Below are 15806 nucleotides of genomic sequence, written 5' to 3' on the forward strand. Positions count from 1 at the left end.
TTCAACCTGGGAGGCACTGAGAAAGTTAAAAGTGAATATATGTATGTCTGTGTAAGAACCTACCAGAAATAAATACAAGGAAAATCCACAAAATGCTAATAAAGTGATCAGATCATATACACTGTAAAACTAATTGTTAGTTATTTTGCAGGTTTGATGAGCAATGTGTTGAGTTTGGATAAGTAATGACTCCAGAAAATCACAACACAAAAGCCCAAAGACAGATTTCATATAAATGTGCTTTATTGCAGAGAAGTTACATTATTTACATGCTGCAACACATTACAACATAAATCTATCAAGTATTTCATGGTGGATGCTGTTGGTTGCCAGATAACATTGTTTTAAGAACCACATTATAAAGTGACTTACAGCTTTATATACTCTACAACCTGGAGTAGCTAAATGTTAAAAGTCAAAAGGCAGTGTTTTCTCAGGCCTGCCTGTTGTCATATGCATGCAAAAGCCTAAGGAGAGCAAATACAAAAGTATTGTCCAGTTTCAGGTCTATGATGCCACCAAAGCTGATGATAGGTGTGTACTGTTTTATATTTTAAAGCGTATAATTTTGCATAAATTATACAAGTCTAATAAGATTGGTATAAATCTAGTTATTTATAAACCATGGCTCAAAAATAAAGAAGAAATGCAGCTTGCACATGCATTTAAAAGGACAACCTAGCAAATGTTTGTGACCTTAGTGTTTATTATCTTTCCTCTTAACAGATCTGCTAAAAAACATCTGAATTCTAGAGTTGCACTTCTCTTGGCTGAATAACGACAATGAAACTCCAGAAAAAGACAACTAAGCAATCAAGCCAATATATGCTGGTGGAGAAAAAAATCTATGAAATACAGAACATTATTTATGCCTAACTCAGTATGTCTTCATTAAGCAATGTTTCTAGCAGCATCATAGTGAAAATAGAACAGTTCAGTGAAGTTTGGCCCCTCTTTTTCTGAAGCGTGAAATAATTTGAAATCCCAATTGAATCTGCAGCCCAAATATCAGTTCCTAAATAAACTGGGGAAAGCTTTGCTGCTTTTCTAAAGGAAAATTCTCCAGTTGTGTCAGCTGCAGGAGATGTAGCTACAACAAGCCTAAAGAACTATAACATACATTTTTTAAGAAGTGAGGGAAAGGGTCAGGATGAAAGAAAGCAAAACCAAACAGGAATATCCAAGCCAGCGCCTTCCCTGGTAAATCAGCCATTGGTTTTTTGCTGGCCGTGTGGCCATGCTATTTTACACCGGCCAAGGAATGAGCCTTGTTTCTGCATTTCCAATGAAGTTATCTTTAAAAAAGAAAGGAAGAATAAAATGAGCAAGGAATTGTAGATAGACAGCAGTGGCACAGATACAGTCATGCACTAAGGGCTCGATCCTGCCAAGCAGGGGCAGTGGTACTGTCTGGAGGTTCACTTGCCCTTGGTGCATGCTGCAACCCGACCTGGCTGCCACAGGGGAGGGGCAGCACATCCTCACCCAGCCATGAGGTAAAGGAGGGAGGGCAGGATGAGTGAGGGTGCCAGGCCTGGTGCCTGTCCTTGTGATTGTCTGTCTCCAAGAGGCAGTGAGTACGGACAAACATCTCCTTTCATGACTCATCCACGGATGCCCACTTCTAACCTCAGCACCTGGCTCTGACAAAGTGCTGACTCCCATAGGGCAACCTGCCACAGGTGTTCCACCCTCTCTGTCCACACAAACCACTGCTGGGATGAGCTGCAGAACCTCTCTTCAGGGGCAGGAAGGGCACAAGGTAGAGACCATACCAATCAGGTCTGAAGTTGTGCATCTCTCTGCACACAGGGTCAGTGTGCTCCTGGAGGACTCCTAGAAAGCTGATTTCTCAGAATTGACTTCTTCCCATGCAAGGAAATTCAGGGTTACTTTGTCTCTGAAAAGCTGATCAAATGCCACTGAAGCTGATGGAAAAGTTACTGCCAAACCCCATGAGTGTCTGGAACCAGGAAGGGAGAATCTGGGAACATTACCTCTGACCTCAGCTCTTTTCCACACTAAGTAGAGAGCTAGATTTGGGCTGCAGGCGGCACTGTGTGTGCAAAGTGCAGAGATGTCCAAAGAATGCCAGCATCAGATGCCTGGATCCCTTTCAAAGGTGAATGGGAACTCTGTATTGCAAGGATCCCAGTCAGATGTGTGTTGAAGGAAAAGAATAGATCTCGTAGGTCATAACTACACCCTACAAGAGGGGTGAGACAGTCAGACAAGCTCAGGGTAGCAAAGACCTACGTCAGGATGAGCCATGGTAGAATCATGCACCACCCAACCTAACCAGGTTGGCTGGAGCAGTTTGGCCACTTCAATCTGGAGTTAATGAGCAGAATTTGTGAGTGAGGCCCATGTATGTAGACAGCACTAGGGCCTGAGCCAATTTGTCCCCAGCTGTCTCAGGTGTCAGCACGTTCCAGATTTGGGCTTAGCAGAGGCACTAGGAAGGTTAGATCCATCTTGATCTGACAGTCTAGATGTGCCCACAAACTCCTGTCCTTCTTAAAGGACAAAAAATTCCTCCTCATGCCCAGCTTGTCTAAGTCCCTTTGTTCATTGCATTTTATCTTAAGCCACTTTTTCTATGATGCCACAAAAACCAAGTTTATACTACATACGTGTATGTGCATGTGTGCATTAGATATGACATTTTATATATTAAACATATATAAATATCTATTTTTATATATATGATATATATATTACACAACACATTCTATTCAATCATCCTCTTTTAGTGTTCTTCCACTAAATCCCATCACTTCTCTCAAATTGCACAAGATCTTTAGGACTGAGCTGTCTTTTTTCTGGTGTACTGTATGCATAGCCAATTCTAGTGAATAGCACTTTACTGTCACTGCATTTGGATAGCTGAGGGGGTTTTTATTATTAGTGATACTCCTCAGAATTTACAATACATCCTCAGGCCCTGATTGTGTACCATGGTTGTGAATGGGCCACCTATGAACTAAGCTAATATTGCATGATAAGGACTGTAGCTATTATTGGAAAAAACCCACTAATTTTTACTGTAAATATATGTATAAATAAAGAAAAAAAAAAATCAAAGCATTTTGGAGTGTGGGAGAGAGATGCCATAATTTCCATTCTGTCTCTTACAACTGCATATATTGGGGAAGAGTAATGTCTTGGGCTTCTCTCCTAATTCCAAAAGCCAGTTTTTGGATGTTTGCCAACAGGGATAGACAGTACACTTGTTCTAGCTGAGATAGCTAATGTATTAACCAGGATTGTTTGGGTTTAGTAAAACAGGTGATCATTACTGGGGTATATTGGTTGTCATTCCTGCTTTTCTTACCTAAGAGGACATGCTCAGTACAAAATACTGAACAAGAGCATAATTACTGATGTTTAAAGTAAGAATTGTGGTTTGTTAGATGATTTTCCAATTAGTAACAAACAACAGATAAGTTGTCCTAAGAATCACCAGAATAAGCAGCTAAGACGACTGAATTTCCACTATTAGCAGAGTCCATGAGCATTAACAGGGAAGTGCATGACGAGTAACTTTACGGCTTATAAAACCCCTGAATAATACAGTATCAAACTATAAATTGAAAGAACAAGAGAGTAAAGAAAAAAAAATTCACTATATAAATCACAGGAAAGAAAAAGAAAATAAAAAACTCCAAAGCCCAAAGGAATTTCCCAATATGAATTATAGCGCCCATAGCCAGTGAAAAATTACTGCAATGCTATACAGAAACAGAAAAGTTTACAGCAGGTATTTTAACTTGCAATTAGAAGGAAGTATCTGCAGATTGCATAAATGTGTTGTTGTGTCACATAATATCAAAGTTATTTGCAAAAATTATGCAATCTGGAATGCTTTAATATGAGACACAACAATGTACTTAAACACACAGTAATAAGAAAATGAGAGCTATCCTTATACAAAATGTATTTTTAGGATGCATTGAGTTAGCAGTGCTATCTAGATTAAACACCTAAGGTGACAAGTCGTCATTTTAATAAGCTGCTCATTTATACCACTTTCTGCCATCAGGACATTTTCTGTGCCCTACTTCTGCTGGATCTTTAAAGTCCCAAGGGCAAGTTACAGCCAGGTGTGGCACTCAGAAACAATTCAGTTAAGATTTACACTGTGTGTTTGTTACAACCATGTATGTTTTCTTTTAAAGGAGAAGTGATTTCACAAAGGCAGGTTCCTTTCATTGACACAATAAAATCCTTGGAGCAGGGACCATGTTCTGGGCACTGCTATTCACATTGTTGGCACTCAATAAATAAATAATAACAACATGAATGATAATTTACTCTGCTTAACTCCTACTTATTTGTAGTGCTGATTCCTTTAAGTGATGCTCCTCAGGAATTTTCAGATCCTTTTGGCCTAAGTCCCCTCTGGTTTTCCTGTTGTCTTTCTTCTCAATGTTGCTACTCTCCTCAGTCCAAAAGCCTCTTATTTTCGAGGTGTTGCTGTTTTATTTGCACTTATAGCAGAGGTGTTCGATAAAGCTACACTTCTTTCTGCATTTGGTAAATCTGGTGTAACAAACTCCCAAGGGCAGACTTCAGCTCGAGATGCTAAAGGTTGCTGTAAGGAACTTCTTGGCTTATGGGAGTCAGATGAAAGCGTATTTCCCTCGTAAGAGGCATTTTTTTTCTGTTCTGCCAATTTATTAAGGTTTTCCTTTTCTTGTGCTTTCTGGGGTAGCTCCTCCCACTCCCCACCACAGGTATTAGGTACATATCTATTAGCATTCTCACACTTCAGGCCAGGGGAGACCTGAGACTTGGAATTTGACTGTTTTTTCTCATGCTGCTCTTGTGTCTCCCGAGTGGCTGCCTCCACCTTTTCTGAGCTCTTTTGATTTGGCTGTTGATACCCTTCAGGTGTCTTCACCTTATGATGAGCCTTCCCCTTTGGCTGGGAAGGGTGGTTTTTCTCTGGCTCTGAGGAAGCAATAGACACATGTTTTTGAACTTTAGAGTCAGAAGGCACAGGACCCGGAATTTGGTCATATATCTCCCAAGGACAAACTTCTCCTATGTCAAAATTGTCCTTGTGTAGAGACTTACCTGGGCCTGTGTCTGGATTTGCAGGTGCTTGACCAACCCTTTGCTGTTTCATAATTCCAGATTTATGGGTTTTCTTTGTTTCCTCAGAGGGGGTAGAGTTCTTCCGGTGGGAATCTTTTTGCTCCCCTTTATCGGAAGCGGAGTGCTTTCTGCTGACCTCCTTATCTTTCTGCTGAGATCTAGGAGTTTTAGTGCTTTCTTCTAGACTTTGTGTTTTACCTGTTAGTCCCAGAGTCTTTTCCTTGGCACTAGCAATAACACTGAGGGATTTTTGTAATACAGATGTTCTTGGATGCAGAGGCTTCTTATCGACACTTAAGTTGTGTGCACTTACTGATTTGCACACCAAAGGAACCGATTCAGTGGAGACAGCTTCAACTTTTTCTGGAGCAGTTTTGGTTAATTTGTTACCATTCAAGGAATCCAGAAGTGAATTCTCATCAGCCCTAACTTCTGCACTTTCTGTAGTTAAGCTATTTGGTTCTTCTGTTTGATCCCTAACATGATCGTAAGTGCTGTGGGACTTTTTTAATGAAAACACTCTGTTTTTCAGAGTCTCTTCTTTTGGTTTTGCAGAATTCGTGGAATCCTGTGTGTTTTTTCTCAGTGTAGCTGTGTTCTTTGCAGAGCTGTGTTCCATCAGGTCCTTCTCATCCCTGGAGCACTGCCTGGTCACCGTCTCAGGAATTTCTGTAATGCGTCGCATTATCGAGCGCCCCAAGCCCTTTTTAGAGCACCTCTTCTTCTGGAGATGTGGGTTATTAGCAATCATCTTTTTCCTTTTATAGATCTCAAGCTGGGCATACAGTTTCTTCAACTCATCCTGCAAAGCAAAGTGAATGGTAAAACTAGTATGTACAGAGCAAGTCCAGTCAAACAAGCAGCCTGATGAATGCATTACTCATTCCTCCAAAAATGGCATTAAACTTATTTCACTGCCTTTTATAATTCTTAAATATGCCATATTTCCATCAACGTTAATCCCATTTTTTTTCCATGGTAAAAATAAGTGCAATCCACATGCACAAACATGCTACCTTCCACATCTGTGCATCCTACAGAATGCACAATTCATACACATTCACACTGTTTCAGATTTCACAGTGCTGTGGTATAAGCTCTCCTCCTGAAATCTACAGCCATTCTTCATTCTGCGAACATAAGCCCTTTTGTCATGTAGGATGGAAATAAAGGTTTTTTTTCTGTTAATTGTGTTTTGAAAAATTTATGCTACATGGTTATGTATATGTTTCATGTGAATGACTAAACACACTGACACCAAATCCTATTTGCACTTTGAGATAACTCAAAGAGCCAATGTAAAGTGATAAACAGCTCTTGCTATGGATGGCTCCTCCTCCTTAGCCTCCAGTGTGACTTTTACTACAACTAGTAATGCAGCTTCTTGTCATACTAGTGAATATTTTTCATGAGATTTTAAATGATTTGATACCAAAATCATTGAGAGACCTAAGCAGGCCTGCTACAGCTGCTAGCTGCAAAAAAAGGTCAAATGGATGCAACTCAGATTTTACTTGCAGGAAAAAAGTGTTGTTCTTAAAAATAAATGCTATTTAAGTGAGTTATATATACCCGAATATCTTCAGGATCCAAACTATGTTCACTCCATGCTGAATTGATACTGCTGTTCAGATAAGAACCAGATCGACCCATATCAAGCTCATCTTCATAAGCTTCTGTAGCTATATCATCTCTTGGGTTATTGCTTGAATGTGAGAACTGCAATCAGTATGCATAAAAAAGATGATACCATCAGTACAAGTTTATTTCAATGTCACTGTAAGAGTTCACAACAACAATATTTATGGCACAATGATTTTTCTATGGATTTCATGTGATTTCCTCAACTCAAAATACTAGTTATGGGCATGATTGGCATGATCCTACAGAATATCAGTACTGTAAGGAAGGAACTCTTATTAATGACGGCTTAATTTGATAAATCTCAAGACACTTCCATAAAGAAAAAAAATCCTCCACTTATTTTGATGCTTAATTTAACCTCTTCAAATTGCATTTAAATTGAGCTACTATGGAAATAGACTTTCAGCCAGCATTGAATTAGGCTAAAACCTATAGTTTACATTATATACTATTGGATAATCCAACAGAAAGCAACTCTTCCATCCTAACCATGGAAAGGAAGAAATAAGGTGGCTTAGAAAAAGAATAAAAAAAAAAGGAAGGAAACAAATAAAAGTAGAGAGAAGTTAATCTGTCTCTTCTAAGCTTTAGTAAATATTCAGATCAGGAGATGAAGAGAGGTTGTAAGCTATTTATTTATTCATATTCATTCACTCATGTGTAAGTTGCTATTGTCCCCACAGTCATCTGGCCTCAGAACTTTATGAATAAAACTTAACCTTGTGAATCTTAATTCCCTGAATTCTTTATTGTGCTGGAAGAAAAGCTGCTGTAGCTTTACACAGATAATACACTTAAAATGGAAATACTGATCAGTAGTTATGAGTCAGCTTCAGAAAGATTAACAAATTTTCTAGGTTAATCTAGAAAGACATCTTTGAAGAGATGTGATGAAGTATATGAATGTAAAATTTAAAATAGTAATATTATTGCCAAATGTCAGAAAAGTAATTTAAAATAAATCAAGGTTATTCAGTATTAAAGCTGCATCAATGCTTTCCCCTGTTATGACTGTTTAATGTATGTATATTTGAAAGTTATGAGCATACCCTGTTGTGACACACAGGCAAAAGTCAGGCAGGAACAGCAGCTTCATTAACCTGGAAGTTGCATCAGCTTGACCTGCTTCATGTCCTGCCTTCACATGTACCTTTCACCTTTACTGTTTATTTTGACTCTTGACTTCTCCATTATGATTACCCATAATTTCAAAAACCACAGTAAGATCATTCACTTTGCTATGGTTCTGTCTAAGAAGAGAGCTCCATTCTAATCCTGTGGACTGGTGCTAGAGACAGGTGGAGCTGCCTGCAGTTCTGACCACTGAGACTGACACAGTGTCCCTCTGCCCCCAGAGCCTGCTGGGACCTGTGCTGCAGTGTTCAGATGTTCTCTTCTCACCCCTGCCTCCTGTCATCCTCCATCTTCTTGAGTCCCACACACACACATGGTCTTGGCTCCGTATCACAGTCCACATCTGTCTCAGTATGCAGCATCTCTCCATCCTAGGCTCTGACTCAGAGAGGGGTCTCCTTTTTCAGCCTGTAACAACTGCCTGGTTTAGATCCCAACTACTCCACTGCATGGCTAACCCAAGATTCTCATTCCAGTTTTATTTAACAGTCATCCTCATCTTTCTTTCCCATCATCTAAACTCTTTGTCTGCTCTCAGCTAACTCCAGTAGCAGCATGGGCACCCAAATACCTGAAATAAGCATCATTAGGCAGGATTCATTCCTTCTTGTATTCACCACATGAACATTTTAAGTACTTGAAACCCTTAGAATTTTGAAAGCCGCAAGAGAGAATCTATGAAAGGTATAATGGTTTTTAAAATAAAAAAATGTACAGATTTTTAGGTAACATAGGCAAATTTTACATCTTCCTTTTCTATCAGCTGCTTGCTAATTTCATACAGCACTGCTTCTGCACTAAAGTATTTCTCTTCCTCAGTCTTCAGGAAAAAGAAAAGAGACAGGAGACAGGAGTACCTTAGGGATCAGAAGTAGCCCAACAGTGACTGTCACAGTCAAGTGTGTGTGTGCAAAGAACAGCATCAGCATCCAGTCAGACTGAAGTCTTGAAGCAAGAATGAATCTGAAAATAGAATTCAGGGTTGCAATTCACAGCCTTTTCTCCAGTGTATTAGATTCAACATAGTTAATATTCCTTATGATTATTTTCATTGAAAGGCCCAAGACAATGGGTTTTGTTATGAAATGTTTCCATACATACTAAAAATTACATCGACATGCTTTACTTATATACCACAACTCCAAAACAACTCAGAAAAATAAAAATAAAAGATAAACCAGACCAACCAACAAAGCAAGCCAAAACAAAATATACAAAGAAACAAGAGACTTTAAAGGATATTGCTTATTCAAAGGATATTGCTTATTCCATCATTCTCACTTTATTTAGCTTGTTTTTTGGATGGCTTATGTTGTCACAGCTTCTTAACCTAAACTGAGTTATGGCAGTTTACATACATTAAGGAGCTGAACAGATGATTTTAGGTTAAGTAAGCACATGTACTATGATAAATTGCAGTGCACTTCATAAACAGATGATGTCCATAGATCACAGACACAGAGTGAGGCTCATAAACCACCAAAGAGGGAATTGAACTGAAATGCATTTTCACAGGGTGCAGAGAAAGGGTCTTGATTAAAGGATCACCCAGATCAATATTGGTGGGCCCAGAAGCCTTGCAAATTCTAAGAAATGAGTGGCTGACCCTCCCAGATGAAGCAATTCCTTACTGAGCTTTTTAAGAGTGGTAGAACAAGCACTGTAGTTAAAGCTGGCTGGGGTATGCTTGGCTTATCTGCTTTAGGACAGAAATGGAAAGCAATGCAATGGATGAATGGATGTACCACTGGCTTGTAATTTGCAGGTTTACAGAAATCATTCGGATAGAAATGACATTTGCAACTTGTCAAAGTCCAGATGCACATTTTACAGAAGCTTTTATTGACAGAAATAGTCTGGCATGAAACACTTGCTTATATGCCATGTTAATAAAGTCATTATTTTTTTAATGCTTTGCAAATTGAATGTTTCATGAACACAATTAAATATTATAATTATTTATTACAGAGATGTTGTTGGGGTGTGCATGGATACAAGGAGGCTCAGACCTGAGGTTTAGCTAACTGAACGCAACATGAAATCTATTGAAAATGACATGAGAAACTGTTAGGTGTAACAAATCACAGAGCAAAAGGTGAAGAAAAGAGCTGGGGGTGACAAGATTTTACAGGTGGTTAACAGGGAGATGGGCAAACTTCAGAGGGAAGGGAGCATTGGGGGCTTTGGGGAGTAGAACTTGCAAGGTCAGCAATACTGATGTAACTGTACCAGGATCAGGACAAGGATTGTGATTACGTAGCCAATGACATTAGAAGTACCAAGTGGAGTACAGATGTAGCAAAACTGGGACCAATAGGAAAAAAAGTTATGAGGGCTGGGGTTTTTATTTGGGAGAAGACAAAAACAGCCGAAGAGGAGCAAAGGCAGATGAGGAAGGAAAGAAAGGATAAAAGAGGCATGTTTTCACTGACTGAACCCTGTACCTCATCCCTGCAGTATCTCTTATCTTCTCATTAAATCCTCTCCTAATGTTTATATGATCTCACCCTCTATCCTCTGCATGTGTCTATGTGCAATTCTTGAGCAAACTTCAGGCTGGACTAGCCAGCATGTGGAAGACCTGCATCTGGAAAGATCCAAATCCAGACATGGTTATTAGATTGGCTTAAAGACTGTGCTCCTATTTCAAGGACCACAGAATACAGTGTGCTTGTGAGCCTACACAGGCTGCATGTTCCATTAGAGAACTTGATCAGCTGCAGAGAAGGAGCAGGAAAAGGCTGTACATGTTGGACCTGTGCTGGTCCACGTGGCCAGCCATGTATGATGTGTGACTGTACAAAGGGTGGCGGTGCTCAGCCTCATTAGGCCTGCAAATGGAAACAGGAGTGGCCACATCCATTAGACAGAAGGCTCCCAGGTTTTAATGCCTACAAGGACTGGCTAACTATTGACAGCTCCAATCCTCAAATTATGTGAAAGCTTTTTGCATGTTTTATGTGTGAAACTTTGACTGATCAAGGGATCCACACTGTAGGCCTGAAAGCAAAATAGTATCTGTAGTAGCCATTCACACCTAACAGAGATAGAGTTTCTATCTGAAGATTTTTTTTCATAAAAATGTTGTTTTTCTCAGTAGTATAAGAGAGAAAGAGCAATGCAAGAATTTAATGGCATGTTGATTTGAAGATAAGGAATCCTGTGTTTCCAAAATGGGAATAATAGTTTAAAAAGAAATAAAAAAGCAAAAAGTTCACAGTTTTATTTAGTCCTCACATCAATCTTATATGAACTTTGGGAGTTTTCAGGCTGGATGGCTGCCTCGAAACAGTAGGTGTCCTTAAAGGCTCCAGTGATTTCAACTTCATGACAATTCAGATATGTCAGACAAATCTGAGTCCTACATTTCTGCTCTTCCAGTTACATGCAGAACTTGGTAGGGAAAACCGAAAAGAAAAATGGTAAGGAAAGGTGAACTTCAAAGAGATGGGATTAAGACTTTTATATAGAGAAATTGACAGTCTCAGGAGGGAGCATCTACTTTCTGTGCATTTTACTAACTCCTATCCATAAGCAGTACACAGTATTCCTTCAGCAGAATCAGCATGCATTGGGCAAAGAAACAATACATAATGTACTTTCCTTTGAAAAAAGAAGGAAGAACAGAATGCAGTTTGAAGGAACAGGACCCTCACCAGGATAAACTGAAAGACTTTATCTCATTGTGTCTCCTTCATTGGCCATGTATTAAAAGGTCACATTTCCCTCTTTTCTTCTCTCTTTAATCTTGGATGACTTTCATCTTGTCTCATTGTTGAAAGAAACTTGCAGCCCACATAATAGCTCTCCTAATACACTGAACTGTATATCCCATCATGGAGCAGAATATGGTTAAGGAACCATTAATTAATAGGGGGAAATTTTGATTGAGAAACTGTCATATTGATTAAAATCAATTAGAAAGTATTATAGTTGATTTTTATTTGTATCAGGAATAGAAAGAAAAATGCTTCCATCAAATACAGATTTTAAACATTATTTTTGCAGGCATTGTGTTAGGGAGTAAAGAAGATTCTATGGATGTTGAGATATGGGGTTAGGAGAAGAAAACAATAAATTGTAAGCCTGAAAAAGTGTAGAAAACCTTCTAACGATAGGGGAAAAGAGCAGCTGGAAGGAGCAGAGATGAAAGACTTCCTCTGCTGATGTCTACTCAGAAAAATGATGCTTCATGGAAGCAAACATTAAGAAGGTAGAGAGAAATGTGAGTTCCAAGGCAGAACAAGGAACAGCAGAAAAGAAACTGAAGACTGTGGAGAGATGTGAAAAAAAAATTTAAATCGCAATAGATAAGGTCTGTCAGGAGGCTAAAAAAGACATGAGAATGTCATAAGAAAGTCAGAAGAATCTCTTACAGCATAAATGTAAATGAAATTAAAGCTATCTTTCTATTTTGAATTTATCAGGACCAATTCCTTTTTACAGGGTAGTCTGTAGGAAAGGCATATACAGTAATCTTCATGTAAGTCTGGCAAAGACATTTATTTACTTACTACTATTCTAATACTTTACAACAATGAAATGTAGTGATCACTGTAAACTTCATAAGAAACATGTGCTTTGTGTTACTGCTCTAGCATTATATGCATAGCAATTTTTTATGTCAGCATATAAAACACTATGCTTCATGCACAAACCCATTATCTTAACATACAGCTGCACCTTGCCAATCTGTTACACACTAGGAAAAGTTCATATAAACCAACATTCTTACCTGATGTTTTTTTACAGATACAAACCAGTGAGCAGTATGCAGATGACTGAAGACAGACAGTAGTTTTGCTCTATCTAGTTCATCATACATACTTAACTTTGACCCAAAACCAGCTACCTATACTGAAAAAAACCCTAATTATACAACTAACCAGTTGACTGTACATATTCTTCAGTCCTATGGGAACAGTTTTAAGTTTAGTAATCACTTAATTTGCAGAATTTATGAGACCTTCCATTATTCATCCTATCCCATTCACCCATTTTAAGTTGCACCATATGAAACCTGAAAGATAAATAGTTAATTACTAGATCTACAGATCACTTGCCTAATTGTATGGAATATAGCAGAGATAATGAGCTCATTGTGAACTGCAACAGCCATATAACGTGGCTCATGAAATGCTGATGGGACTGTCCGCACTGCATAGCAGAGATAAACACCCCACAAGAGGAATAAAAATTCAGCTGTGAGAAGAACAAAAAGAAATAATTTGCAATTAGTTTTATATATAAAAAGGAAGATATTTTGAAGTACTATAGTAGCTTCTGTATGAGTCTCTATGCAAAGACAGCGTACACTCATATATGTACATATGCACACACATATGTATACACATAGAATTTGCCACTGCACATGATAGATCTGATTTTCATTTTACACATTTCTTTTTTCCAGATAAGGAAATTCATGTTGTTTCCATTTTTCAATAGGCAAACTTTAAGACAATTTCTAATAGTGTCTCACTTGTTTATTGAATTGGTACTGCAGAAGTTTTACATCACTTAAAATAATTTTTTTTGTAGCCTTGGTTCATGTTACAGAGGCACATACAGCTGCTACTACTAGACTACAAACTTTTTAAGACAACAGTTTCATTTCAAAGGTTTATAACTCAGACATAGCAATATATTTTGGGTTAAAAAAATCCTCTGCTCATGCTAGCTCATTCTGCCAGTGCACATAGTATGATGAGTCACTTCTGAGAGTTTAATGTAATTATAACAAATGACGTGTTTCCCTCCATTAGGAGAGAAATGAGTAAATGGAAAAAAGAGGAATAAAGGGTCAGGCTCATCTTCAACTATCCCGTTAGAACTAACTCATCTGCACCCAGCAGTACTCTGACTGCAGTTCCAGTAAACAGTCTGCTGTGACATCATTTTGCTTTTGATAGAAACAAAATCATTTCATACACATTTTGAAAAACCTCTCCCTCCAGAAAACAAAAACAAAACAAAAAAGACCAACACAGCTCTGCCATGCAGCTATGAGTAGAGCTGGCACCTGTGCCTCTTGCCTTGCAGTCTGGGTTGACAATGGCTGGAAGTGGTTGAGCCTACACAGCAATGTGCAGTTCCATGACAGACCCCTCCAATGCCATCTCTGTTCCACTGATCATTGTAGCCCTTTACTTACTGACTATTACATTAGTGACACCACCGTACATCCAACTCTGCTCAAAGCAAGTTCATCTATTTGAGAGAAGAAAGTAAAATGGGAGGGATGGGATTTAGCTCACCTAAGGCCAGTCAATGAAAAATGAGGTTCCTAGCTCAGCCCCTAATGCTCCTACTGTCTATGAACAGAGTTAGTGGTGCAAACCATCACATCCTGACACAAGAGTAGGTTCCATGCCTCTCCACTGAGAGGACTCTGATGAGTACCCTAATCTAGGCACTCAGATGTTCTGGCAGGTCATCTCTGAAAGCATTGGCTCTTTGATATAAAGGAAACTCCCTCATTAATCTTTTTCTCTGTTTTGTGAATTTTTGTACTTTGTGATTGCATCTTAAATTATTACTATACCTCAATATGGAAAAAAATTACATTTACAGTATAGAAATACATTCAAAATATACAGTAAAAATACAGTATAATAGAAACTCAGTTCTTTCTCATACTTTTTGTCAATACATGTTATTCTACTGTAACTAGAACAGCTGATGAGTGATACTGACCTATAGTACTTATCAGCAAATAATTACTGGTCTGGTTTTTCATAAGGACTCAAATATTTGTGAAACCACATTAGCAACAGATTGAATACTGTTAACAGCATGTAACTGCTGTAGAAAAGTTACAGATTTTTGAAACTTCTAATTTTGCTACTAATTTCAGATAAAACCAGTAAGAAACACATTTTGATAAAATTATTTCAGCCACACAGATCTTTCTGTGCTTTGATAAGAGTTCAGTTTGAGTAACACTGCTGTTTCTTATTTTTATTAAAAACATATGGTCTAGCTTTAAACTCATCCTTTTTACTAGTACATACACTATGTAAATCCAGCAGTTTTACCACTTACATATAACCAAACATCTGAAAGGTTGTAGTCCACACATGCTGCTATTTTTTTTTCTTCCTCAACAAAATACCAACAACAATAAGCCTGTTGACTTTAACTGTTTGACTTGGGACCTTACTGAGTGTCAGTATGAAAAAAGCATGGTATAAATCCTGTGTGTACCAGCCTGGTTTTGAGCTTTACAACAGCACATACAGAGGTAAGTCTTACCACATCCTCCCTATATTTGTCACTTGGGCAAACTGTCTGCTACTTCCATTTCATTCATAATTAGCTATGCTACCAGTGAAGTCCATTACTCTGGTTTCTTAAAAACACCTATGCAGGAACAACCTACCAAGCCATTTTGCTCCTAGAGTCTTCTCTGAACAAATGGAATGTAAATTTTATTTCAGCGAAATAAGATCAAAGGATCCCTCACAAATGTTAGCAGAGCTGAATAGATGAACTAATTGTGAAATAACAGGCATACTGCACAAAACTACCCATGGTCCTTTCTTCCTTCTCTTCCTCAGATGAAGTGAGAAGAGCCTTGAGTCTCTTGCTGATTGAAAAGATCAGAGGCTGAGAATTTGAGAAAGTCTGCCTTTTAAAGGGATGAAAATACAAGCATAAATACTGAAGGTATTCCTACTGAAACTAGACTGTGGGCTAAATTTAGCTTATTTTTACAAGAAAAAAAAAGATCTGTTCTAAGTTTGAAGATTTAAAATAACTAATTTTAAAATTATTTTTTCTGATCTGTATACAGGAATCCCAGAAAGAAAATGAAAGGGGAAAAGCCATGTTTACAAAAAAAAAAAAAAAAAAAAAAAAAAAAATTCCATTCCAATTCCATTCCATTCCAATATTAATTCTGAAAATGTCAGTTTTCAATTGCACAT

General features: G+C 38.2%; 1 protein-coding gene across 2 annotated transcripts in view; it reads right to left on the reverse strand.

Moving 5' to 3' along the window:
• Positions 1–225: 225 nt before the first annotated feature.
• GPR158 (G protein-coupled receptor 158) overlaps positions 226–15806 on the reverse strand; it is a 181054-nt gene continuing 165473 nt past the window's right edge. Inside the window, exons 8-12 of one of the 2 annotated variants that reach the window (XM_071735002.1) lie at positions 12942–13080; positions 8736–8841; positions 6673–6819; positions 5080–5902; positions 226–4953 (exon numbers count right to left, since the gene is read on the reverse strand). In XM_071735002.1, coding sequence (XP_071591103.1) covers positions 4460–4953; positions 5080–5902; positions 6673–6819; positions 8736–8841; positions 12942–13080 — 1709 coding nt within the window. In that variant the 3' untranslated portion in view covers positions 226–4459. Of the gene's footprint in view, positions 5903–6672; positions 6820–8735; positions 8842–12941; positions 13081–15806 lie in introns of both variants that reach the window. The other variant, XM_071735003.1, reaches the window with a different exon arrangement.

Source organism: Heliangelus exortis, chromosome 2 (genome assembly GCF_036169615.1).
Source record: "Heliangelus exortis chromosome 2, bHelExo1.hap1, whole genome shotgun sequence".
NCBI classification, from domain to species: Eukaryota; Metazoa; Chordata; class Aves; order Apodiformes; family Trochilidae; genus Heliangelus; species Heliangelus exortis.